Source organism: Diceros bicornis, chromosome 13, assembly GCF_020826845.1.
Source record: "Diceros bicornis minor isolate mBicDic1 chromosome 13, mDicBic1.mat.cur, whole genome shotgun sequence".
In the NCBI taxonomy this organism is placed as follows: domain Eukaryota; kingdom Metazoa; phylum Chordata; class Mammalia; order Perissodactyla; family Rhinocerotidae; genus Diceros; species Diceros bicornis.
In genome coordinates this window covers 50,333,867-50,359,659 of record NC_080752.1, presented here as the reverse complement: position 1 = coordinate 50,359,659, position 25,793 = coordinate 50,333,867, and the positions used below count along the sequence as shown (strand labels likewise).

The 25,793-nt window shown below is 57.4% G+C and overlaps 1 protein-coding gene across 2 annotated transcripts; it reads left to right on the top strand.

The window, feature by feature from the left end:
- Window positions 1–1,288: 1,288 nt before the first annotated feature.
- On the top strand, window positions 1,289–24,262 carry COL8A2 (collagen type VIII alpha 2 chain). Of its 2 annotated transcripts, XM_058553675.1 has the most exons (4): window positions 1,289–1,362; window positions 9,634–9,677; window positions 19,901–20,118; window positions 20,720–24,262. In XM_058553675.1, the coding sequence occupies exons 3-4, from the start codon at window positions 19,917–19,919 to the stop codon at window positions 22,636–22,638; spliced, it is 2,121 nt and encodes a 706-aa protein (XP_058409658.1). In that variant the 5' UTR covers window positions 1,289–1,362; window positions 9,634–9,677; window positions 19,901–19,916; the 3' UTR covers window positions 22,639–24,262. The 2 variants fall into 2 exon arrangements, with proteins under 2 accessions (XP_058409658.1, XP_058409657.1); XM_058553674.1 differs by lacking the exons at window positions 1,289–1,362; window positions 9,634–9,677 and having other exon boundaries at window positions 19,763–20,118.
- Window positions 24,263–25,793: the final 1,531 nt, after the last annotated feature.

Below are 25,793 nucleotides of genomic sequence, written 5' to 3'. Positions count from 1 at the left end.
CAGGTTGTTTGTTTTTTTTTTGTTCAGTTGTGTGAGTTCTTTATATATTATGGAGATTAACCCCTTGTCAGATATATGTTTTGCAAATATTTTCTCCCAGCTGGTGGGTTGTCTGTTCATTTTGATTCTGGTTTCATTTGTCTTGTAGAAGCTCTTTAATCTGATAAAATCCCACTTGCTTATTTTTTCTTTACTTTCCCTAGTCTGGGTAGGCATGGCATCTGAAAAGATTCCTTTACAACCAATGTCAAATAGTGTGTTGCCTATATTTTCTTCTATGAGTTTTATAGTTTCAAGTCTCACCTTCAGGTCTTTGATCCATTTTGAGCTAATTTTTGTGAATGGCGATAGCAGATGGTCCACTTTCATTCTTTTGCATGTGGCTGTCCAGTTTTCCCAACACCATTTATTGAAGAGAATTTCCTTTCTCCATTGTGTGTTCTTAGTTCCTTTGTCGAAAATTAGCTGTCCGTATATGTGTGGTTTTATTTCTGGGCTTTCAGTTCTGTTCCATTGATCTGTGTGTCTGTTTTTGTACTAGTACCATGCTGTTTTGATTACTATTGCTTTGTAGTATGTTTTGAAGTCAGGGATTGTGATGCCTGTCAGGGGGCTCTTTTTAAAGCACAACTCTGACCACCTCACTGTGCTGCTTCAGAGTCTTCTATGGCTCCCCATTTCCCTGAAGGTGAAGTCTCACCAGCCTCAGCATGGCGAACAAGACTGTGCAGCATCGGCCCCTGCCTGCCGCTGAGCACAGAGGCTCACCTCCCTAAACCCCAAAGTGCGGATCCCTGCCGCCCCTCCTCCTCCATCTTCTCAGCCTAGGTCACCGCTTGCAGGAAGCCTTCCGTGGACTCCTCATGTCCGGGCCACAATCCCTGTGCTGCCTCTTCCCCTCACCGACCACACTGTGCCCTCTTTCGCAGCGGCTGGTTGTGGGTCCCCCTAGTTCCCGGAGCCCTTGAGGGCAGGGGGCCCGCGGGAGGCCCTCTGGGCCCCAGACGCAGGCACATGCGACGCGAGGACGGCTGGGGGCCGCCTGCCGGGGACGCGCGTGGGGGAGGGGGCGTCGGAGCGGTCCCGGGAGGGAGGCTATGTCAGGCCCGGGCGGCGGGCGCTCGGCCGGGCGGGGCGCAGGCCTTGGCGGTGGCTGTGGAAAGAGGCGGGTGGAGGCCCCGCCCCGCCGCGCCCCTCCCGCCGCCCGGCCCCCCCGCCCGCCCACTCCGGAGCCGCGAGGGGCGCCGGCAGAGCGACGCGGAGCCCCGCCGGCGCGGACCCCGACGACGCCCCCTCCCCGAGCCCGCGCGCCCCGGGCCGCCCTCCAGGGCCGGGAGCGGCGCCCGGCGGCCGCCCCTGCAGGTAAAGGCGGGGGGGCTAGCACGGCTGCTCGGACTTGGGGGGCTCCGAGGGCAGGACTGGCCTAGGCACCCCCTAAGACTATCCCGGACGGCTGGGCCGGCGCCTCCGACGCCGGGATGGGGCCCGGGCGTTGGGGAGGGACGACGACGACTCGGACCAGGGGGTTGGCGCTGGGATGGGGGAGCCCACCTCGTTCCCTGCACCCGATTTTCCTCCTCCAGAGCTGCCCAGGCAGAATCCCAGATAAAGCCCCCTCCTCCCTTCCTCGCCCAGAAGCAGGGGTTCTAGCATCAGACAGTCCCAGGTGGAATCCCTGAGGATGTGGCTCTGAGCGTGCCCCTTCACCTCTGGGAGACTCCCTTCCCACCTGTAAAATGGGAATGACAAAGCTTGCTTCGCAGGGTGTTGGAGGAGAGAGGAGGGAGTGAGGGGCCTTAGAGCGCCCTCCAGCCCTCCAGCCCCAGGCCGGGGAAGCCCTCTCGGCTCTCACCCTCCGCTCTCTCCTCGTCTCTCTGCCATTGCTGGTTGGCTGGCGGTCTTTCAGTTTTTCTGTTTTTCTGCCTCTGCCCCCAAGTCCCTCCTATTCTAGGTGTCCTAGCAGCACCCCTTAAACTGGAGACTGAGGTTCTGAGGAATGTCCCTGCCAGAGGCTCAGCACCTTGCCCAGCTCAGGACTGAGACTTGCAGAGTTGCAGGGGCTGTTACCTGGCCCCAAGGGACTGGGCTCTGAGAACCCCAGAACAGCCTCCCCAACATCTCTGTCCTGGGGCTGAAGGCCCAGTAGCCCCAGGAGCTCCCCCCCTCCCCCGGGGGGTGGGGAGCGGCGAGGGGAGAGGGGTGAGAAATGCCATTCAGCTAGAGGAGCCCAGGAATTGCGAACAGGAAGGGCAGACCCACTGAGTTTATTCGTTGTGTGTATGTGTGTACCAGTGTGAGCCTGTCAGTGCGTGCATTTGTGGAGTGTGAGGGGGACAGTGAGTGTCTGCGAGTATGTTATTAACGTGGGCCAGTCCTTGTATGCTTGTGTGAGACCCTCAGTGTGTGAGAGAACATGCTGGATTCCTGACACAGAAATGCCACTGACCTCCCTCAGGGCACCCTGGCAACCCAGAAGTCCTCTTCCTGTCTGCCTTCACTGCCTCTTGCTAAGGCCTGAGCCCTTTTCTGGTGGCAAGTATCCATCCCCTCCTCGGAGTGCCCTTAGCAAAGGCAGCTCCCTGGGGGCTGCCCTGGGCATTTGGAAGGTCTGGGGGCTATGGGGCTGGGATGGCCGGAGGGTCAGGCAGCCTGAGGTCCCTTTCCGGGGACTAACCCTCACTGCCCCGAGCAGATGGGGGTCCCTCAGCGAGCCTATTCTAGAGCCCAGGGGAAGAGGTGGGGGTCTGTGGAGGCACTGTGGGTAGTGGGTCTTCTTGGTCAGGGTGTAGATGCCCCCACGGTCCTCCCGCTGGGCTGGTGAACACCGACAGACCCTTGGACACACAATCACCCTGAAACAATAATAAAGACACAGCACAGACATACTCACACAGTCACACACAGCTACACTCCCTCCCACTGGCGGTCACACACCATCACATACATGAACATGCTCTACTGAAACACACACCACCTCAGATGCTGAAACAATGACAGATGAGGCATGTACACGCGTATGCGTGCACACACACACACAGACATACACACCCAGACTCCTACAGACACCGGGCAGACCCCACATGGCCCAGCCAGACCTGCTCAGACAGGACGACAAACACACTCACACACTCAGACACACTCACCAGGGTCTCTCTCCAGTTTCACTTGGTCCACCACAGTGAAAATGAGTGTTTCTGCTCTTTGGCTCTTTTGGCTCAGAGGAAGGGGAAAGAAAAAATGGAAGTGAATGTGTCTGCTAGCAAGAGGCAGGGGGAAGAGACCAAGTAGGGCTGTCAGCCCGAGCACCTCCCTGCTGCCTCCCCTGCTCCGGGCCTGAGCCAGGCCAAAGGTGGGCAGAGCCCCAGCTTCCTTCCCTGCCCTGCTGGGCTTCCAGCCCACTCCAGACCCCCTAATGGCAGGCATGGGGCTCCCCTTGTAGGAAAGTGGGGCCTCAGATGAGCTGGTCCCATCTGTGGCCCGAGGCACTTACAGAGTTGGGTGGAAGACGCAGAGAGGCACAGCGGCCTCTCATGTGGGGTGCAGCTGTGTCTCAGGGTGTCTGTCAAGGTACATGACAGGGAGGCACCATGCAAGCCAAAGTGGGGGACGGAGGGGGCATCAGGAGAGGCAGCACCAAAGAAGTGGCTCTAGCTGGGGCTTTCAAGGAGAATGAGAACTCTGACAGGTGCAGGTGGTGGAAAGGGTGAATGGGAGGACATTCCAGTCAGAGGCAGCAGCATGTGCAAAGGTGTGGAGGAGGGAAGCTGCAGAGTCCTCTCAGGGGGCTGTGAGTAAATGTTGGCCCACACACTGGGGGAGTGAGTGGGAGGGGTTGACAACTGCTTTGAGGTCAGATTTCCAAGGGCCTTGTCCAGAGAAAGGGTGTGAGCTGCAGAGGGCTGTAATCTGGAAATTGCTCTGGTTGCTCTAGGGGTTGCAAGGACAAAGGGGGACCTTACAGGCAAGGAGACCACTGAGGAGGCTGGGCAGAGTTTGAGGAGGAAGGTGATGGAGGCTGAGGTGGGTGGTTGCCATGGGGATGAGAGGAGTAAGGGGAGAGACTGGACAGGCTTTGGTGACTGAATGTCTGTGGGAGTGAGGAGAGGGCTGGCCAGGAGGGCTGCACCGGGTGGCAGTGGCCTGTCCCCAGAGGAGGCCGGTGAAGGGGAGACATGAGTTTGGACCCTGGGGTCTAGTATGCTGAGATGGCAAGGGTCTGGGAGTTGAGTGTGACCCTGAGTTGTGGAGGTAGTGTCTGGGAGGCCTGGAGTGTGTACAGAAGCCTGAGTGGGTGTCTGAGGCCATTATGTATGCACACATGTGCCCAGACATCAGCCAGGGAAGTCATGCTCCCAGAAAGAGAATTCCAGACCCACTGTGTTCTGTGGGTGTTTCCAGGGTGGAGGGGTGTGGACAGTGGATCTTGAATGAAGGCAGCACATGCAGTGAGAAGAGCTGGCCTTGGGGGTCAGACAGACCTGGGTTACTTTCCGTGTGACCCTGGGCAAGGGACTTCCCATCTCTGTGCCTTGGTTTCCCCATCTATAAAATGGAAATGCTAATACTTGTCTCCAGGGTCGTTTTGCCAGCAGAGAGGTAAGAAGTGATCCCACTTGATCAGGGTACAATGCCGGAACTTTCACCCAGACTTCTGGTCACTATCCGTTACACCTCTCTGGTTGGATCCTGGGAAGGGACTGGGGAGGACCTGGCCCTTCTTCCATTCAGATTTTTGGAAAGTTTTGATTGGGAGGTGACTGTCCCCATGCAACCTGGATAGGCTGAGATTTCTAGCTCTTAGAGGGCAGAAGAAGGGGGTGGCAGAGGGTTAGTGCCTCATGGGGATAACCATGGCGACATTACTGGCTCATCTCATGGATGGGATTATGGAGACTCAGAGAAGAACTTGCCTGAGGTCACACAGCAGCCAGTCAGGGTTGAGACCCGAGGCCAGGACCACTTCTTCCCAGAGGATGCCCCACCTAGCAGGGCCCAGCAGGGACCTGGAATGGAGGGAATCTTGCCACCTGAGATCTCTAATTTCAATTCTTTCTGTTCCCTTGGGGGAGGGTAACAATAAGTTTATTGGGCACCTACTGTGCACCAGGTCCTGCGTTCACGTGCCTCATTTCGTCCTGTAACAATGCTGCCAGGCAGAGATCAGTAACCCATTTAGCAGAGGGGGAAGTGGAGGCTCAGAGAGACCAGTAACCTGGCCAAGTGTCGCCTTGCTGAGTGGCGAGCCGGGATTCACTCCCAGGTCTGTGAGGATGCACAGCTCACGTTCTTCCCACTGACCTCCCAGGTCACTGCCCTCTCCAGGGCTTGGTTTGGCAGGGAAAGGAATGGAAACTTAACTGTTGAGCATCCGCAGTGCAGCAGGCGTTTTCATAGCACAAGGTGGTTTTTTTTTTTTTTTCGGTAAGGAAGATTAGCCCTGAGCTAACATCCTTTGCCAATCCTCCTCTTTTTGCTGAAGAAGATTGGCCCTGGGCTAACATCTGTGCCCATCTTCCTCTACTTTATATGGGATGCCACTACAGCATGGCTTGACAAGCGGTGCATCGGTCCCCGCCCAGGATCCGAACCTGCGAACCCTGGGCCACCGAAGAGGAGTGCACAGTCTTAACTGCTACACCACCGGGCCGGCCCCACAAGGTGCTTTTTTTTTTTTTTAATAGTTTTATTTATTTATTTATTTTTTCCCCAAAAGCCCCAGTAGATAGTTGTATGTCATAGCTGCACATCCTTCTAGTTGCTGTGTGTGGGACGCGGCCTCAGCATGGCCGGAGAAGCGGTGCGTCGGTGCGCGCCTGGGATCCAAACCCGGGCCGCCAGCAGTGGAGCGCGCGCACTTAACTGCTAAGCCACGGGGCCGGCCCACAAGGTGCTTTTTTGAAGGGTGGGGAACATGGGGAGTAGCAGGCATGAGAAGATCAGGCCCAGAGAGAGGCCAGAACAGTGCGGGCTGGGGTGGTGTTTTCTAGTCTCTAAGAATGTGCCGTGGTCCTCGTGGGCCCTGTCGGGAGGGCAGCCTCTGGGAGGAAGGGGTCCTGGTCTCAGGTCTCGGGTCTCAGTTCTGCCATTGGCTGCTGTGTGACCTCAGTGAGTTCTCCTCTGGGTCTCCACAATCCCATCCAGGAGGTGGGCCAGTAATGCCATCCTGGCTCTCCATAGAGCCTGTGCTGAGGAGCGTCACAGATTGTGGGGTGAAGTCGTTTCTCTCCTGAAATATCCCAGGAGGCCAACTCTTTGGTCTCCACCCCCATCCAGTGTCCACAGTCCTCATTACCCAGAAGTTCTCTTTTCTGTCTAGCCTTCTTCCCTCCCACTGTGGTGGCTGCTGGCCGCCACACAGCTCTGCGTGGGCCCTCCAGGCCACGCTCCCTCTGACAGGCGACCACGGCTCAGCTCGTGGCAAACATTCTTTTCATAGTTCCCAGAGCACAGCAAATCCGGCTGCTTAGCCAGGAATGCAGAGCCCCCTCCTGCAGCAGGAGCAGGGGCTTGGGCAGGGGAGCCCCTGGTGGTCAGGCAGGAGGGGCTGAGGGGGTCTGGAGGCCCCCCACACACACACACACTGTGCCTCAGCTCCAGGGAGCTTCGAGGCTGTCATCATCTGTGGACAGCTTGGGTCCAAACTCTGGGACTGTCCACCACTAGACAACCACTGGACATCACCACTAGCTGACTACTCGGGCAAGTGACTTCTCTCTGAGCCTCGGTTTCTTCATCTGTAAAATAGGGTTTATAATACTAACGTCACAGGGCTTTTGGGAGGTGTCATGGTGATGATTATAATAATAATAGCAAACGTTTCTTGAATGTTCCATATGCCAAGCACTGCTTGACTTCCACTACATGAAATTAACTAGTTGAGTCCTCACAAATGCTCTGTGAAGTAGGGATTGTTCCCAGTTTATTGGTGAAGCAGCTGAGGCACAGCCGAGAGAAGTCAGGTGCTAGTAAGAGGTGGCTGGGCTCCAGAGAGGTTCTTAACCCATCATGATTTTTGCAAGCAAGACTCTTAGCCCAGAGCCTGCTTGGGGTAGGGGCTCAGGAAATGGGAGCTTTTTCTCCCATGAGCCCACCTCTGGGAGGAGCTGTGAGCTCATGGCCATCAACACCTCGGTTTGGAAAGTTGGGATGGGCAAGCAGGCCTGGGGCCCTCGCCGGCCTCCCTGGGAACCCTGCAGCTCTCAGAAGCTGGTGGGGGACCGGGGGTGCAGACTGTCCACCCACATCTGGCCTGGGATTTAGCTGGCAGCAGGCTCTGTGCAAGGAGGAGATGTCGCCAGGGGAGGGGCTCAAAGAGGAGATTAGGGAAGGCAGCTGGAGATGGAGGTTAAGAACAGAGTCCCATGGAAGTTGGCTCAGGCGGTGCCCTGGCACACCCACCCGCCCCAGCTTCCTATTTTGTAGGATGGAGGGAGCCTTGGTCAACTGGAGTGGGCTCCTGGGGCCTTTGATAGTAGCTGCCCTCTCTGTTCCCAGCCTTGCCTGTGCCTGTTGCCATCTAGGTTGAGGCAGCTTCTCCAGGAAGCCCAAGAGTACAGGTTTGGCCATTTGGGGGCCAGGCAAGTCTCAAGGTTTAGATCCCTGTGCTTCCTAGCCCTGTAACCTTGGAGAATGAATGTCACCTCTCTGGGCCTCAATGCTCCTCCTCAGAAAAATGGGACAGCAATTCCCACCTCACAGGGTTATGAGAGAGTCTGATAAAATAACGCCTAGGCTGTGCCTAGGGCTATGTCTGGTGCATAACATGGACTTCGGATGTAGAGACCATTATAGGGGCTAACATGGGTGGAGGGGATGGGGAGCCAGCTTTAGACTGGGCCTGGGATCTCTGATCCTGATATTCAAGGCATTTCTCAGGCTTACCTGAGCCAGACCTTCTCTACTCAAATCATCTTTGTAGTGGAGAGGTTAAGAGCCCAAGCTTTGGAGCCAACAGCCTAGGTTCAAATTCTGGCTCTGCCCTTCATGAGCTGTGTGATCTTGAGCCAGTTACTTAACCTCTCTGTCCCTTGGTTTCCCCATCTGTAAAAAGGGAAGATGAAGTACCTACTTTACTGGGTTGTTGTGAGGATTAAATGAGATAATCCACGAGAAGAGCCCAGAACGGTGCCTGGCACATAGTAGGTACACAGTCAATGTTAGCTATGATTGGTTAGTTCACTTGTTTGTTTCTTTTCTTTTCCTTATTTCCGTCCCCTGAATATGATTAGGGCTTTCACACTTCCGTGCCCTCACCCATGCGGTTCCCTCGACCTGGACCCGTTGCCTCTCCCCACTACCACCTAGTGAAATCCACCTTCATCCTTCAAAGCCCAGATCCAACAGAAGTCACTTCCCCTCCCCGAGCCTCATGGTAGGGGTGGGGGCTGGGGCCAGAGAAGCCGGGGTTGACTTGGGCAGTGAGGACCTCCCACCCAGGCTCCATCAGCCAGGTGAGGCCCTCAGAGAGTAGCCTCATGACCCACCTCTGGGTGTTCGGAGTGGCGCGGGATGGAGGCAGGGCTCAGCTGAGTTGGCTGCGGCGTCTGGCTGCTTGTGCAGTGAGCGACAGGGCTGGGATGTCAGAGTTTCCATGGGAGCGGGCAGAGGCGAGCGAGCAGCTGTGGGAGAGAGTGACGCAGCCGGCAGGCCTCTCTGCCAGGTGGGCTGGCGAGGCGTCCCCTCTCCATCACCCAGGAGTCACGTCTGGGCCTGGACTGCAGCCCCGGCTCCCCTGTGCACAGCTGTGTGATCTGAGTGGGGCTTGTGACAGCCTGGCATCGTAGTTGATGGGGGCAGAAATGGGGACCTGGCCGTCCAGGGCTCTGACCACATCACCGCCCCAGTGAACAACCTTTCATGGCTCCCTGTTGCCTTCCAGAGAATGGCAAGCACGAGATTCATGTCTTCTCACTATGTTGCCCCAGCCTTCTGAGCCCCTGCTTGTCCTCTCAACCCCCGGCATTTCCGGAACCTTCCCTGTTCTGCCAAGCAGCTTCCTACTGCCTGAAATTCCTTTTCTTTGTCTGCTTTTCAGACTCCTACTTGCCCTTCAGGATCCAGCTCCAGTGTCCCTTCCTACATGAAGCCTTCTGGGGGAGCTCAAGGGGGAGGCAGTGCTCCCTGTGCTGTGCTCCCACAGCCCAGAGATCTTAGCCAGTTATGTGAGGGCCACCTGTCTGATGCCTCCAGCTAATTCAGGGCAGGGCATGGGGCTGAGCCATTTCTGTGTCCTAAGGCCCAGCCTAGGGTCCCCCACATGGTAGGAGCTTCCCCAGGTGGGAACCCTAGCCTGTAGTAGGGGCCACCCCAGCCCAGGGCCTGACATATAGTAGGGACTTCTCCAGTGGGGACCCTGGCACACAAAAGGGGCTTCCTCAGCCTGGGTCCAAGGACAGGAGGAACTCCATCAACCCAGGGCCAGGCACCCCGTGGCCATTGCTAAGTGTGCATGGAATGAATGAAGGGAGTCACACATCCTGGCTTCCTGAGAAGAGAGACTGAGGTTGGGGCGGATATGGCAGCAGGGGCTCCTGGTAGGCAGCCTGTGGCAGGCAATGGGGTGGCTGTGAGTTGGGGCTGGAGGCTTCCCAGGCTCCTGGCCTCTTCCTCACTGTTTCTTCCTTTCATCCTCAGGCCTTGCCTCTGCCGGACCTTCAGAGGCCCCTCCGACCTGAAAGGTAAGCTAGATTTGGCGGCAGCGTTCTCTGATTTCCCAGGTGGATGAGGCCTGTGCGTGCTGCTATCTAACCTCGCTCCCTCCTGCTGCAGTGGAAGCCCCTCCCAGGCCCAGGGGGTCCTAGCAGGCAGCCCCTCTCGCAGGTGACCTCAGCTCCCTGCGGCCTGGGCTTTAAAACCCCGGCCCAACTCGGAAGCAGCTTTTTCTCATTTGTGAACTATTTCGCCCCCGCTGCTTGGCGCGCCTCGTGTTTGCTTGGCCTGCCCGAGTGCAGTGGCCGGGCCACGCTCCTGCCGGGCCCCCTCCCTGCCCAGCGCAGCCCAGCCCCTCCTGCCGTCGCCGAGGCTGCCGCCACCGCGCGGGGAAGCCGCGAAGGCCCAGGAATCTTGGCAGGCGTGGGAGGCAGCGGGCGGCGGGTGGTGCTCCGGAAAAGGCTGCAAATGCGAACCAGAAGACGAGGAATTGGCAGCCCAGAAGACCCCGCCTGGCCCAGCCTGGGGCCTGGGGGTAGCTGGGTCTGGGGGTACCCACCCCCGATGTCCAGTCCCAGTCAGAAGCTTCAGGCCTCTGCTGCGAAGTGAGCTATGGCACCAGCTCAGGCCGGAGCCCCCTGGTGGGGAACAGCCAGTCCCCTGGCCACCTGCCTGAGGTTACACTGTTGCCCTGGGTCCTGCCTCTTCTGGTTCATCTACCCCTGCCTGGCTGTTCCCACTACCGCGGATGCTTTGTTGCCCTGAGATGCTCCTCCCCAGGGGAGGATTGGGGTGTCTAGCCTCAGAGATGGGCAGAGGCTGGGGGCCTGGGAGGTGGACCTAGTCGCCTGTGGGGAGGAAGGTTCCACCCAAGCCCCCTCCAGCCGAGAGCTAAGAGGGACTCCAGAAGAGCCATGAAGAAGGGGTGCTGTGAGAAGCCATCCTGTGGGCTTGGCTGGAGGTGGGAGGTGGGGTTGTCAGAGGCCTGGAGCTAGAGCACCCCGGCTGCAGACTGTAGTGAGCACCTACTGTGTGCCAAGCCTGAGTCAGGGATGAGGTGGGGGTGGGGGAGGAGGAGTTGTTCTGCTGAGGGAGGCACAGAAGGCTGCCTGGAGGAGGAGGCATTTGAACTGGTTCTTAAATGAGGACTAACATGTTTACCTGCAGGAGAAAGGTAGAAAGGGCAATCCAGACAGGGGAGATGGTGCAGGCAAAGGCAGGCAGGCGGGTAGAGGGAAACATGGAGAAGTTTGGGGTATCCAGATCATAGGGTGCTGGAGCCCAGGGGTGTGGTGGGCTCCTCTCACTCCCTCAGCATGGATGTTTTCCCCAAGGGTGAGTCCGTGGCCCTCGTCCAGGCTGCAGCAACCCTGCCAATGAAGCCTTCTTTCTCTCAAGTTCCAGACCCACAAGTTCTCTGCCTTTTGGACACCCCGCACCCCAGAAGTCCCCTCGTCTTCCTTGCCCAGATGTGTGCTCTGCTCTCAGTTTAGAATGTTCCACCATCACCTGCCCCAGTGGGTCTGTTGAACTCTGACCCATCCTTCAGGCCTCCTTCTAATACTGCTTCCCAAATGGAGGTCCCCTGTGGTCTAGGAGCCTTACCTGCAGAGGGAGGGAGGTTGGGACTCTGGGTGGAACTGAAGCCTGGTGGGGTAGGCAAGGTGGGGAGGGGGCAGCACTCCTGTCCTGCCATCAACCTGGATGATGAGGTGGCCCCCAGGTCGCCCTGCCCCAGCCTGGCCACCTCCCTCTACCCCCAACTCCCAGATTCCGGGCAGTCTTTGGCTTTGGAGCAATTCTTACACCTGCATATTTAAATTTGAGGGGTTCAGAATCTCGTAGTGATCCCATAGGACAGAGAGCTCAGCTTGTGGGCACTGGACACACAAGTCCCCACCTAGACCTTGGGGGCTGCTCAGGGATTGTCCAGAGAGGTCAGACACAGACCTGATGTTAGCATGAGCATTAGGCTGTAAATGCTGGCCTTCCAGAGGGTTCCATCAAGTGACTGACAGGTAGAGATTTACAGAGCCTGGAACTCAAGGATCTAGGTACCAGGACATAGGAGAGGACAGAGAAAGACAAACGGTCACAGAGATGGGCAGGCAAATGGGACGGTGACACAGAGATAGGAGGAGACACACCAAGAGATGCCTGAGATACACAGCCAGGTGAGGACCTGGATTCGGTGACACAAAGGCATGGAGGAAGTGACACAGGTGGGCATGGCATACACCCACATGGCTCCCGCAGCGAGCTGGTCCCTGGCCTCCCCCTTACACACGTAACTCTTAGCCCGAGAGTGTGTCCCCCCAGTTGTGATCTCAGGGTTTTGCTGGGCTCACCATCAGTCTCTCCACCCTCTCTACCCCTCCATCTTAATTGGTCCACATCCTACTGAGTCTAAAGTAGGATGGGCTACATCCTTCCTGAGTCCTCCTCCAGGAAGCCACGCAGATTGCAGAGTAACATGGAATTTATCATGTTGGTACTAGGGAGCCACTGGAGAATCCAGGGCAGGGGAGGGTCATGGGCAGAGCTGTGCCAAAGTGTGGTCCGCAGACAGGCAGCATCAGCATCACCAGGGAGCTTGTTAGAGATGCAGATGTTGGGCCCTACCACACACCTACGGAATCAGGATCCCTGGAGTGGGGCCCAGGAACCTGTGTTTAACAAACTGTCTGATGTGCACTGAAGTTTGAGAAGCACTGTTGGAGTATCTATAGGCTGTACTGAGGAGAACAGAGAAGCTGAGGGTGAGCAGTGGGAAAGAGAATTTGGCAATTTAATTTAATAAACCTTTACTGAGTGGCTGGGAGGTGCTAGGCCGTGGGTTGTGTGTTGGGACAGTACAAGGTCTGTATTAGGACAGAGACTATGGAGAAGGAGGGAAAGGAACAGAAGTGAGAGAAGGACACAGAGAGGAGACAGAGTCCACAGGATTGGATTGGGGGTTTGAGGGTAAAGGAACAGGGCTGTCATGTACAGTTGTGCAGGTTGGTTACTGTACAAGGGCTTCCAGGGAAGGCAATGAATAGGGCCTGAGTTGGCTGGAAGGAGGGGTAGCCTTTTCTAATTGTGCTAAGGCATTGTATTGGCTAGAGAGATTCCTTACTGCCCTGTAAGGAAGGAAGGGTCAGAAATGATGTCCAGATTTCTGGCCTGGGCACCTGGGAGTGGGGGAGAAGCTAGTAATGGGGGAGAAGGTCATGACAGCAGTTTGGGTGGAGGTATCTGAGGGACAGCCAGGTGAAAATGCTTGGCTGTAATTGAACGCAAGAGTCTGGGCTTGGGAGAGGTTGTAGCTGGGAACACATGTGTCTCCTTGGTGATGGGATTGGTGAGAGGTGGAAAATGCAGAAGAAACATCCAGAGAGAAGAGACGAGGCCTGAGCCAGCTCCTTGGGGCAAGCCTGGGTCTGCAGAGTGGGCAGAGGAAGAGGGCAGAGAAGAATCTGAGGAGGAGGCTTTCCAGGAAGGAGGAGAGCAGGGTCACAGGGTGGGATTCAGTGCTGGGGAGAGGGGAGAGCGAGGTGGGAGGCGGGGTGGTGAGCCACCAACGGGGGTGAGGCATAGCGATGGTTCTTTCGAGAAGCTTGGCTGAGAAGGCTGGAGAGAGATGAGGGTCACTGGGGGCGCGTTTAGGCCTGTGTAGACATGGGATGGAGAGGCTGGAGCCTCGGGGGGTGGGGGGACAAGCATCCACAGACAGCGAGAGGCCCCTGAGGAGGAGGTGTGGAGGGGCCTGGGCCTTGAGTGGGAGCGGACCCCCGCCATCTGAGACACAGGAGAGGAGGACGGGAAAGGGCTGTCCAGTTTCCACAAGCTGGGAGAGAGGTGGGGGGAGCCCTGGAGGAGTCTGGAGCCGCCTGGCTGGGCAGTTGCGGGTGGGCATCATGCCCAGTGGGTGAGGAGGGCAGCTCGTCTGCTCCTCTACAAGATCTGTAACTCCATCCTAGTCCTGAGCCGCCTGTGTGACCCCTGGTCAGTTTCATTTCAGGAGCGGTCAGAGAAAAGGCCTAGAAGGCCAGAAAATTCTCTTTTGGGAACTTTCACAAGGTCCTGGCCTTTGGCAGCAAGTCACTTGAGTTTTTTAAGGATTAGAGGAGATGTTGCTTTGCAGCAGGAGGAATTGAGGTTAGATGAAGGGAGGACTTTCTAGCCATCTGGGTAGCAGGACAGGGCAGCAGCCCTGGAGTGGCTGATGACTCAGATCATCTCAGTTAATCCTTTCACAGATGAGGACGTCAAGGTTCAGAGAGGTTAAATCACTTGTCACCCAGCTGGTAAGCAGCTGTGCTGGAATGGGAGTCCAGGGGCTACCTGGACCTGGGAGGGCTGTAGGGGCCCCCAGGGCTGGACCCCTGATAGGAAGAGCCTGAGCAAGAAATGCAGCTCACCTGTCGAGGTGACAGACACAGAGCTGGAGAGAGAGAGAGACAGAGACACAGAGAGAAACCAGTCAGGGCCAGAGACCCAGGGAGCCAGCAGAGATGAGGCTGGGCGAGTAGGAGACAGAAGGCACCAGGGGAGCAAGGGGGGCAGCCAATCGCGCAGAAATGTCTCCACAACAGGAAGCGTCTCATAACATACCTGTGGTTTGGCCAGGCCCCGGGGCTGCCTGCCTGCTCCCCACCGCTCCCTCAGCTGCAGCCTGCTGTCTGGGGTGGGGCGGGGGGCTTGCAGCAGCAGGAGCCTGCACAGGGCCACATTCCATCCACCCAGCCCAGAGGGGGACTGCTGGGGCCACACCAGCCACACCCCTGCGCGGTCCATTGGGATCTTGGGGGCCCTCAGGCCCCCCTTTATGTCTGGACCTCTGATAGCCAATCTGTGAAATGGGCTGGGAAGTGGGCAGGCTTTTAAATTCCATGGGATCACCTGGGCCCCTCTGCTGGTCACCCCTGGGACAGGACCCTTTGAGAGAAGGGCCTGGTGGGGAGGGGTCACTGTGAGCTGATGCCCCTTCCTCTCCCACAGCCATATCTGGGGGGAGAGGGGTCTGCATTCATGCCAATTCTTCTTGCTGGGGCCCAGCCCCGCCCCCCCCCCCCCATTGGTCTGAAAGACCCTGGAGCACTCCGCTCCCAGCCAGCCTCCTTGGCTGCCCCGGGAGGAGGCCCAGGCTGCCACAAAATGCTGACTTGGACAAAATGCTGTTTTACCGGGATTTGTTGAAAAGGGGGGAAATCCCCGTTAAGGACTTGCAGCTGTCCAAACACTGCATCTACCCCGCTGCCGCCACTGCTCAGTCCCCTGAATCAGCGTCTCCTTATGCAGCCCACCTCGTGCCCCTGCCAGCCCAGCATCTTCCCAGCTGCCCTGGCTCCTGCCTTCCTTCCTAAGAGGTGACCAGAGAGGGTGATGGCTTGGCCAAGGTCACACAGCAGAGCCAGCCTTGAGCCTCAGGGCCCTCCCCGACCCCTGACACTCCCAGATGCTGTCATCTGGGGCCACCATTCCCCAAGGGGAGAACAGGGAGCAAGCAAATGAATTGTTCATCCCTTTGCACCTCTATTCCCTGTGCAGGCTGTTGTCAGCTGAAGTCCTGTGATTGAGGCCGTGTGAGTGTCTCCACCTCTTCCCATTCTGGCTGACACAAGCCCCTCTGGCCGGGGCGGGGCTCCGTGGGTGGATGTGACATGGATCTGTGCAAAGGCTGAGGAAGGACTGAGTTACTGGTGTGATCTTTAAATCTGACAGTGAATTGAGTTCATCAAATGTTTGTGGAGCATTACTGTGTGCCAGCCAAGTCCTGTGCCAGGCATGGAGTGGGGGGAACGTGGTGGGTAGAGAGAGGAGAAGAGCCAAAGAGGGAAATGAGAGCTGTGCCGGGACCCGCGGGCATCAGCAGAGCCCAGGAGAGGCTCCAATAGGCTTCCCAGATGTCCAAGAACCAGTCAGAGTTAGGACGTGAGGAAGCAGCAGAGGGAACCGAATGTGCAGAGGCCAGACAGCTTCAGGGAGTCTGGGGGTATGGGGGGTGCTGGAAAGGGGTGACAGTGAAAAGGAAGCAGGGGGCTCAGAGGCACCCAAGCACCTTTGGCTCTGATCGCGGCTGGGGTTGGGGGGCAGTCTGTCCTACCTGGGCTGCCACGTTGTACCATTCTAGGGGGTGTGACTTCTCTCTGCAGCCCCTCGAACAGGCCCAGCACACCCCTTCTGACGGCCAGGCCCTCGCTTCCACTCCCCAGCTCCTGACCTGGACTGGCACATGCCAGCCTCCCCACTCAGAGCTGGAGTAATCCTTCCCACCTCAAACCCGCAGGCGGCTTGGAGCCCAGACAGTGTCTCTCTCTCTGCTTGTCTCTCTGTCTAGCTTTGCTCCCTGGCGCTCTCTCCAGCCCTTCCTCCCCCATGGCAGTGTGTCACAGCGGTTAAGAGCTCAAGTTTTTCACAGAGCTCTGCTCAAATCCTGGCTCCTGGCTCTAGCCAGTGGGCACATCACTGTACTCCTCCAAACCTCAGGCTCCTCACCGACAGGAGGACACAAGAGCTCGGTGGGAATTGAATCATATATTGAATGTAAGGCGCCTAGGCGGGTGCCTGACTGGAGGTCTGAGTCATCCTCACTCAGACACGCCTCCCTCCACAGGAAACACCTGCTCTGGGGCCTGCAGCAGACCTGTCCTGCCTAGCAGAGGGAATGCAGGGCAGGAGGTGCTGGGGTGGGGCAAGTTCAGGGAGCCACAGGGTGTGGGGCAGGGATGCTTCCTGGAGACCTGCATTGCCGAGGAGGAATGAAAGATGGGGAGCTGGCTGGGGGCCCTGCCCGGGCTCCTCACTGGACTTGGGGCTCTTATTATGGTGCCCTGCCTGTCTGTGCTCTTCCTCCGTCCTCCTCGCCCTAAGCACCCTCCCAGCTGAGCCTGAGGCTGCCTGCACCCTTCATCACCCCCCGCCCCCACTGAGGCCTGGGCTCAGCGTGGGGAGGGAGTCAGGGCTCCCCAGAGCCAGGCCTGTCCTGAGTCCTCCTGTGGTGGTGCCGTGACCTTGGCCTCTGGCCCACCCAGGCCAGAACCGCTCACTCCCTCCCGCTGCTTCCTGATACAAGCTCTGCCCCCTCACCTGCTCCCTCACCGCCTGCCACCCACCAGGCAGAGCATTCTGGCTCTGTGCACGCGTGAGCACCCCTCTTACCCCCATAGGCCCCCCGGCTCAGGTGGCCCGTGCAGGAGGGCCCTTGTGCTGCAGGTGGGGTGGTGTGGTTGTCAGGGCTGGGGCTGAAGGGGCAGACTGTGTGGGTGTAGGTTCTGACCGCACTGGGCGTCCTCATTGCTAAAGCAGGGCTCACGTGCCTCCCAGGGCTGATGGGATGGAACATCAAACATCAGGACGGTGTCCGGCCAGAGCCTCCAGCAGCAGCACCTGAGGGCCAGGCTTGTACCCCGAAGCGTCATGAGCCCTGGCGGCAGCCAGGTGGCAGTGGGAGCAGGGGGCCTGTGCTGAGGGCAGCTCTGGATGAGGCCTCAGCTCTCACACTTGCCAGTCGTGTGTCCTGGGCAAGATTCTTACAGTCTAAGCTTCCATTTCCACGTCTATAAAATGGAGATAATAATCGCATGAGCCTTGGGGGTCGTTGAAAGAATTCCATGAGATGAAGCCTCTGAAGTCCTGAGCTTGGGCCTTGCATGTGGGCAGCCCCGTGAGTGGTGGGTATTACTGTATGCTGAGGCTGGGGGAGTTGAGTGACCTGCCCAAGGCTACAGAACAGGTTGATGGCCCAGCTGGGATTTGAACCCCAGAGCCGAGTTGGAGGCTTCCCTGACCTTCTCCGGAGCCCTGCATTCATTCCTGCAAAGCTCTGTCTGATACTGAGTTTGCAGGAACGTCAGCCTGCAGCTCCAGACTTGGCCCAGCACCAGGGAGGGCTTTGCTCCCGCACGCGTCCCCAGGTGTGCATGACCTACCCCTAGATCCCGCCTGCAGCCAGGCACAGGCGTGGAGAGGCCCCTGTGACTTGAGGGGAAGTGGGGCTTTCCTTGGGTGTGCAAAGTGCCAGATAGTCCCTCGTTCAGACATCAGTGGGTGCCTGTGGTGAGGCAGACACAGTATCTCTAATAATTACAGCAGCCTGAGAAGCAGGTTGTTAGCCCAGTTTAAAAATAACATCTTTATTGAAATATAATGCACATATCATACAATTGTCCCATTTAAAGTATACAGTTCAATGTTTTTTTTTATTGAGGTAACTGGTTTATAACATTATATAGATTTTAGGTGTACATCCTTATAATTTGACTTCTGTATACATTACATCATGTTCACCACCAAAAGTCTAGTTTCCATATGTCACTGTACAAATATCCCCCTTTACCCATTTTGCCCTCCCGCCAACCTCTTCCCCTTTGGTAACCACCAATCTCTTTTCTGTATCTATGTGTTTGTTTGTTGTTTTTGGTTTTTTTGTCTATCTTCCACATTTGAGTGAAATCACATGGTATTTGTGTTTCTCCATCTGACTTACTTTGCTTAGCATAATACCCTCAAAGTCCATCCATCTTGTCACAAATGGCAAGATTTCATCATTTTTTATGACTGAGTACTATTCCATTGTGTGTGTGTGTTTGTGTGTGTGTGTGTGTGTGTACCACATCTTCTTTATCCATTCTTCTGTTGATGGGCACTTAGGTTGTTTCTATGTCTTGGCTACTGTAAATAGTGCTTCAGTGCACATAGGGGTACATATATCTTTTTGAATTAGTGTTTTCACATTCTTTGGATAAATACCCAAAAGTGGAACAGCTGGATCATATGGTGGTTCTGTTCTTAATTTTTTGAAGAATCTCCATATTGTTTTCCATTGTGGCTGTCAATGGTTTTTTAATATATTCACAGAATTGGGCAACCATCACCAAATCAATTTCAGAACGTTCTCATCACCCCAGTAGAAACCCTGTACCCATTAGCAGTCACTCCCCGTTTCCCCTCCCCCCAGCCCTAGGCAACCACTAATCTGCTTTCTGTCTCTAAGGATCTACCTGTTCTGGACACTTCATATAAGTGGAATCATATAGTATGATTTTGTGACTGACTTCTTCGCTTAGCATAATGTTTTCAAGATTCATCTGTATGGTAATATTTATCAGTACTACCTTTTCTTTTATTGCGAATAATATTCCATTATACGGATATACCACACTTCATCTACTCATCAGTTGATGCGCATCTGGGTTGTTTCTTCTTTTCGGCTATTATGAATAATGCTGCTATGAACATTCGTGTGCATGTGTTTGTGTGGAAACATTATCCCATTTTACAGATAAGGCAACAGGTTCACAGAGTGGAAACCTCTTGCCCCAGTTCCCCCAGCTGTGAGTGGAGGACAGCCTGGCTGTCCAAATCTAGAGCCTGGCTTCTTCTCCACCCGGGCCTTGTTCTCGGAGCTGAGCCAATACTGCGACAGGGCTAGGTCGGGGCCAAAAGGAGTGAGGGGTTAACTTTCTAGAGGAAGGGGTGACAGCTTCCCCGGCCTTGAAGGATGAGTAGGAGAGGGGAAGAACCTTGCAGACAGAGAAATAGCAGGCGCAAAGGCCCAGAAGTGTGAGGCTGCCTGGTGTCTGGGAACTGCAAGGAGTTCTGTGTTGCTGGGGCAAAGGGGAGGGGAGGGCAGAGGCAGAGAAAGGGGTGGTAGGTGATGGGGTTGGAGACACAGGCACAGGTTAGATGTAAAAGGCCTTGAATGCCATGCTGGGCACCATGGACTTGATCCTGAAGGCCGTGGGGAGCCTCAGAAGGGCATCAACATAATATGAAGTCAGAGAGATCTAAGTCAAATCCCAGTTCTGCTTCCTAGAGACCTTTGCTTTAGTTTTGTCATCTGGAAAATGGGGATGACAATAATAATACCTTGTGAAAGTGCTGGGAGGATTAAGTGAGTTCCCATCTCTAGACAGCTTAGCCCGGGGCCTGGCAGACAGCCAGCCCAGGAAATGGTAGTGGGTGTTATCATCAAAGGGTTTTGGGCAGGGGCTGCCGAGGTCAGATTGGTGCTCTGGAAGAGTGTCTGGCTGCAGAGTGGCTGGTCTGGGGGAGGCTGTTGTGCAGGGTAGGGGTCCAGGAGACAGCGATGGGGATGGAGAGCCATGGACGGGGTTGGGAGAGGTTCAGGAGGTAACTTCTGCGGACTCTGAGATTTGGGGAATTGCCTGTGAATAATAGCTAAATTCTGATCTTTTTGTGAGCGCCTGGGCCCGGTGCCAAACCATCCAGGGGCTGGCTTGATGTTCCCTCTGGTTCCTCCTTGCAGCACGCCTGTGGACGCCATGCGGGGGGCTCTGACGCCCCTGTCTTCGCTGCCACCGCCACCTCTGCTGCTGCTGCTGCTGGTGCTGGGGTGTGGGCCGCGGGCGGCCGCTGGCGGCGGGGCCGGCGGGGCAGCAGGCTACGCGCCAGTGCAGTACGTGCAGCCCATGCACAAGGGACCCGTGGGGCCACCCTTCCGTGAGGGCAAGGGCCAGTACCTGGGTGAGCGCCTCCCCGCCCCACAGTGCCTCGGACAGCTCCTGACCCCCACCACCCTGCCTCCCGACCTCCAGCAGCTCCTCCCAGGCCCCCCAGCCACAGCCCCTCATCCCCACCAAAGATCTTCCCTTCTCCACTCTTCTTCCTGATGCTGGTCCAGGGCCTCCCACTCCCGGAGGGCCTGGAAGAGGGGTGTGGCTGGCTGGCAGAAGTGGGCTTCAGGTGGGGTGGAAAAGGGGGCGGGAAGGTATGTGGGGAAGTTGGAGGGGGGCTCTGCTCTGACTGGCTCTAAGGAGGGCTGCTGGTGCCACCTGGCGGCCATTCCACCCCCAGGTCATGCAGGGATGAGAGTCACCGCAAGCTCTTGGGGAAGGCCCAGCCTGGGTAGGTTGGGTGCTAGGAGCCCACAAGATGGCCACTGGACCCCCCCCCAGCCTCATCTTCCATGAGAGCAGGGAGGGGGAGACCAGGGCGTAGTCTTCACGAGCAGATACAGAGCCTTGTTTTCCCCAAGTGTACCCCATGCTGGTGTGGGGGAGTGGGTGGAGGGGTCCCCGGTTTCCACTGTCCAGGGCCCTGACTGGCCCTTCTCTCTCTCTCTCAGAAATGCCTCTACCACTGCTGCCGATGGACCTGAAAGGAGAGCCTGGCCCCCCTGGGAAACCCGGGCCTCGGGGGCCCCCCGGCCCTCCTGGCTTCCCAGGAAAACCAGGCACTGGAAAGCCTGGGCTACATGGGCAGCCTGGCCCCGCCGGGCCCCCTGGCTTTTCTCGGATGGGCAAAGCTGGTCCCCCAGGGCTCCCAGGCAAGATTGGACCACCAGGGCAGCCGGGGCTTCGGGGGGAGCCAGGAATACGAGGGGACCAAGGCCTCCGGGGGCCCCCAGGACCCCCTGGCCTTCCTGGGCCCTCAGGCATTGCTGTCCCTGGAAAACCAGGTCCCCAGGGGGTGCCAGGGCCCCCGGGATTTGGGGGAGAGCCGGGGCCCCAGGGGGAGCCTGGGCCCCCGGGTGATCGAGGCCTCAAGGGGGATAATGGAGTGGGCCAGCCAGGGCTGCCTGGGGCCCCGGGGCAGGGAGGTGCCCCCGGACCCCCTGGTCTCCCGGGTCCAGCTGGCTTGGGCAAACCAGGTTTGGATGGGCTTCCTGGTATCCCTGGAGATAAGGGTGACTCTGGGCCTCCTGGGGTGCCAGGACCTAGGGGGGAGCCAGGGGCTTTGGGCCCAAAAGGGCCCCCTGGAGTGGATGGTGTGGGGGTACCAGGCATAGCAGGGGTGCCAGGGCCACAGGGCCCAGCAGGGGCCAAAGGGGAACCAGGAACCCGGGGCCCCCCTGGCCTGATAGGCCCCATTGGCTATGGGATGCCAGGACTGCCAGGCCCCAAGGGGGACAGGGGCCCAGCTGGGGTCCCTGGGCTCTTAGGGGACAGGGGTGAGCCGGGTGAGGATGGGGAACCAGGGGAGCAGGGCCCACAGGGCCTTGGGGGGCCCCCTGGACTTCCAGGGTCTGCAGGGCTCCCTGGCAGACGTGGGGCACCTGGGCCTAAAGGGGAGGCAGGGCCTGCAGGACCCCCGGGAATGCCTGGCATTCGGGGTGACCAAGGGCCTAGTGGCCTGGCTGGGAAACCTGGGCTCCCAGGAGAGAGGGGGCTTCCTGGGGCCCATGGACCCCCTGGACCAACTGGGCCCAAGGGTGAGCCGGGTTTCACAGGCCGCCCTGGGGGACCAGGGGTAGCAGGAGCCCTGGGGCAGAAGGGTGACTTGGGGCTCCCTGGGCAGCCTGGCCTGAGAGGCCCCTCAGGAATCCCAGGACTCCAGGGCCCAGCTGGCCCTATCGGGCCCCAGGGTCTGCCAGGCTTGAAGGGGGAACCAGGCCTGCCAGGGCCCCCTGGAGAGGGGAAAGTGGGGGAACCCGGCATGGCTGGGCCTACGGGGCCCCCTGGCATCCCCGGTTCCCCAGGACTCACAGGCCCTCCTGGGCCTCCCGGGCCTCCTGGCCCCCCTGGCGCCCCTGGGGCCTTCGATGAGACTGGCATCGCCGGCCTGCACCTGCCCAATGGTGGCGTGGAGGGTGCCGTGCTGGGCAAGGGGGGCAAGCCACAGTTTGGGCTGGGCGAGCTATCGGCCCACGCCACGCCTGCCTTCACCGCTGTGCTCACCTCACCCTTTCCCGCTTCGGGCATGCCTGTGAAATTTGACCGGACTCTCTACAATGGCCACAGTGGCTACAACCCGGCCACTGGCATCTTCACCTGCCCTGTGGGCGGCGTCTACTACTTTGCCTACCACGTGCACGTCAAGGGCACCAACGTGTGGGTGGCCCTGTACAAGAACAACGTGCCAGCCACCTACACCTACGACGAGTACAAGAAGGGCTACCTGGACCAGGCGTCTGGCGGGGCCGTGCTCCAGCTGCGGCCCAACGACCAGGTCTGGGTGCAGATGCCCTCGGACCAGGCCAACGGCCTCTACTCCACCGAGTACATCCACTCCTCCTTTTCAGGATTCTTGCTCTGCCCCACATAACCCACGGGGGCCCCTGCTGCCCTGGCCTCCTCTTCTTTAGTGGTAGAGAGACCTTCTCAGTTACAAAGAACCTCCATTTAGAGAAAAAACCAAAGGCTGAACAGAGGCAGGAACAGAAGTGGCTGTGGCCTTGGCCCGAGGAGACTGACTTGGTTTCTCCCTCCACGCAGGCTGAGGTTGTTTCTGGAAGAGGCTGGCCTGAGTTCCTCTCCCCTAAGTGTCTATGCAATGTCGGGGTTGTGCCCCCATTGCAGGCAGGGCCCCAGGACACTTGGCCCAGCCATTGGAGACCCCTGCCCCCTTGTGAGTCCTGGCCTCTGCTGGGCGGTGAAGGATGCTGCTTCTCTGAGTCGGAGCTGAGAGGGACTGAGTTCCCCCTTCTGGGAGACATATTCCCAAGCCCTGCCCTTCCTGCTGGCCCCCAGATGGCACCTGCTCAAGGAACGGGGCATGACCACCCTCAGTTCTTGGCTGGGGCTCTTCCAGCTCCCCTGGGACCTCCAGCATACGAGGTGGGTCCCCTGAAGAGTTTTCCTTTCCCTCCAGGGGAAAGGGAGAGGAGGGGGATCCACCAAGGTGGCCAGTGTGGACACCCTGCCAGGACTGCCACTCCAGGGGTGATGCTGTGGCATCAGGTCTGTCCCTGGCGGGCACAGGTGCATGGCCCCCTCTGCAGGCTCCAGCTGCAGCCATGGGGTAAGGTGGTTTGTGAGGGGTAGGAGCAGGGATCTGGGGCAGGATGGCAGTTCTTCACATTCATCTCCATCTTCCCAGGCTGCCCCCACCAACTCTGGCTCTGTTCAGCGTAAGGGCAGCCGCGCAGGCCCCTAGGGACTGCCACAGGCAGGCACGAGGCAGGATGGACAACCAGTGAACACGGGATTCCTCCCTTTCTCTCCCTTCACCTGCTTGGGGGATGGCTGCCTCATACAAAATCGTAAGGGATCCTTGCCGCCCGCAACACACATCCCCAAGGCAGGGAGCCTCTTGTTTGACCCTCAGAACAAGGTGCACACAAGCTCGGGGATGAAGAAGGCCCCTGCCTGCTTTTCCTTAATAAGAACCACGTGGTGGGTATGTATGTCTACTAGAGGGGTTAATCTGTGGGGGCTTCCTCGCCTTCCACCCTCTGGTTCCAATTTCCTGTAGGATTAAGGCCCAGGAGGCTGAGGCTCTGAGAAGAAGGGTGCCAACAGGCCCCTTTGGAATGAGTTGGCTCTGGAAGTTTCTGCTATTTTCCCCAATCAGAGCTCCGCTGCAGGAAACAGGCAGGACCCCACTCACATCCCCTCAGCCACGAGTTCAAGCTGAGCGGATAAAGCCGAGGTTAGTGCTGTGGCAGGGATGTGGACACTGTTGCCCCCGCAAGGAGGGCCACTTTCGCTGCGGCTCAGGCCTCTCCCTCAGCCCTCCCCAAGCCAGTCCACTTCCCTGCACCGAGTGTGACCCTGGGTCAGTCAAGGTGATCTTGTGGCACAGCCCCAATATTGGCCAACGCCAGCCTGTCTGTGTTGACAGTGGAGGGTGACCTGACTTCTGACTGCTGAACTGCGGTTCCCTCAGGCCCCTGGCCAGGCCTCCTCCCCCCACAACTTCTCCCAACAAAGCAGGCCATTTGGCTGCTTACTTTTTAACTTTCAAAAGAAGTGAAAACTGAAATCTGCTCAAGTGACACTTTAAGAACAGGTTTTGGTGGGGGTTCATGGTGGATTTCTTTCCGCCTGACACCCAAGAGAAGTAAGGCGTCTCAGGCCATACCCAGTGGGGCCTTTTGATCAGCCTCCTTTCTGGGTCAAAGCCCCCACCATCTGACCCATTAGGGAGGGGTTCTGATGGGCGGAAATTCATCAGCTCTCAGTGGGAGCCCCCGGGGCCTAAGGAGGGAAGGCGGGTGGGGGGAGGGAACGAAAAAAAGCTGTTGCACAGAACTGAGCTTCTGCTAGATGTCATTCCTCAAGCCTCTGGGGAGCAGTGGTTGGGGTTTGCAAAATGTTTATGGGATTTTAGTTCCAGGTGTCCACTTAACTGACTAGCTTTGATAAATGATGTCAGGTTTTAACTATGAAAACTACATAGTACCTTGTGCATTTTATATTCTGATTTCTAATTTTTTTTTAAATGACGGTTTAAATGTTTTCCATTAGTAATTTCATTTCTAACCTGGTATAGGAAGCTTAGTTCTTTACATACCTATTACATGCCCTGTGTCACAGAAGATTTGGGAAAATGCACTTGGGAATCAAAGAAAATGGGACTTCTTTTTGAAAAGAAAAATCATGGTATTGACTGTATTGACACAACCTCAATAAAACCTGTTGTATAAAACAGCACTGTGCTGAAATTGGCATTGAGGCAGAGATGTCTCAAGCCCCTGGATTTCACAAAGCGTCCAAGGAGCTCTGCCCTCTGCCCTCTCTCAAGGAGCGTGCATTCCTTACCAGCTCCCCGGCCACGGGTTCTGTCACCACCACATCAGAAATGCTCGATGCTCCGAAGCTGCCGGGGCTCTGCACCAAGTAAATGCCAAGAGGCATTTTAAGAAACTGAAGTAAGGCCGTGGCTGGAGCTGGGAAGATGGATCGAGCTTCCCTGGAACATTCCTGCAGCTCTCAGGGGTAGTGGAGCATGACAGCTGGCTCAGGATCCCAAGGGCCAAGTTTCAACATCTGATACAAATTATGAATGAAATCATGAATCTGCTCCTGTGGGCAGTGCTAGTGCCAGGCCCAAGGCTGAAGGCAGGGCTGGGGCAGCTGTCCTGGGCAGAAAGCACCAGCCCCCCAGCCTACCGTGCTTGGCTGCTAGGGCTCTGTCCCCAGCTCTGGGGATCGAGATGGCAGACCTGAGACCAAGCCATGCCCTGCAAAGTCCTGTGGTTTGCCCCAGCCTGGCAGAGCCCCATCTTGGCTGAAAGCAGACCTGCTCAACAGTCCTGACACCTCAGGCTGGCTGCAGAGCTGGGCAGGCTTCTCTCTCCACTGAGGCTGGAAGGATGCTCAGAGAATATCCCTGAAGTTTGAGGGGAGGCGTCCCCTCCCTTTCCATTTCCCTTTCTTCGAAATGGATGGTGTGCAAAACTTCCTAGTGGGGCGAGGCCTTTGACTGGGGCCCATGATGCAGAATGAGGCACCGCCGTCCGTCCACCCAGGGTACCA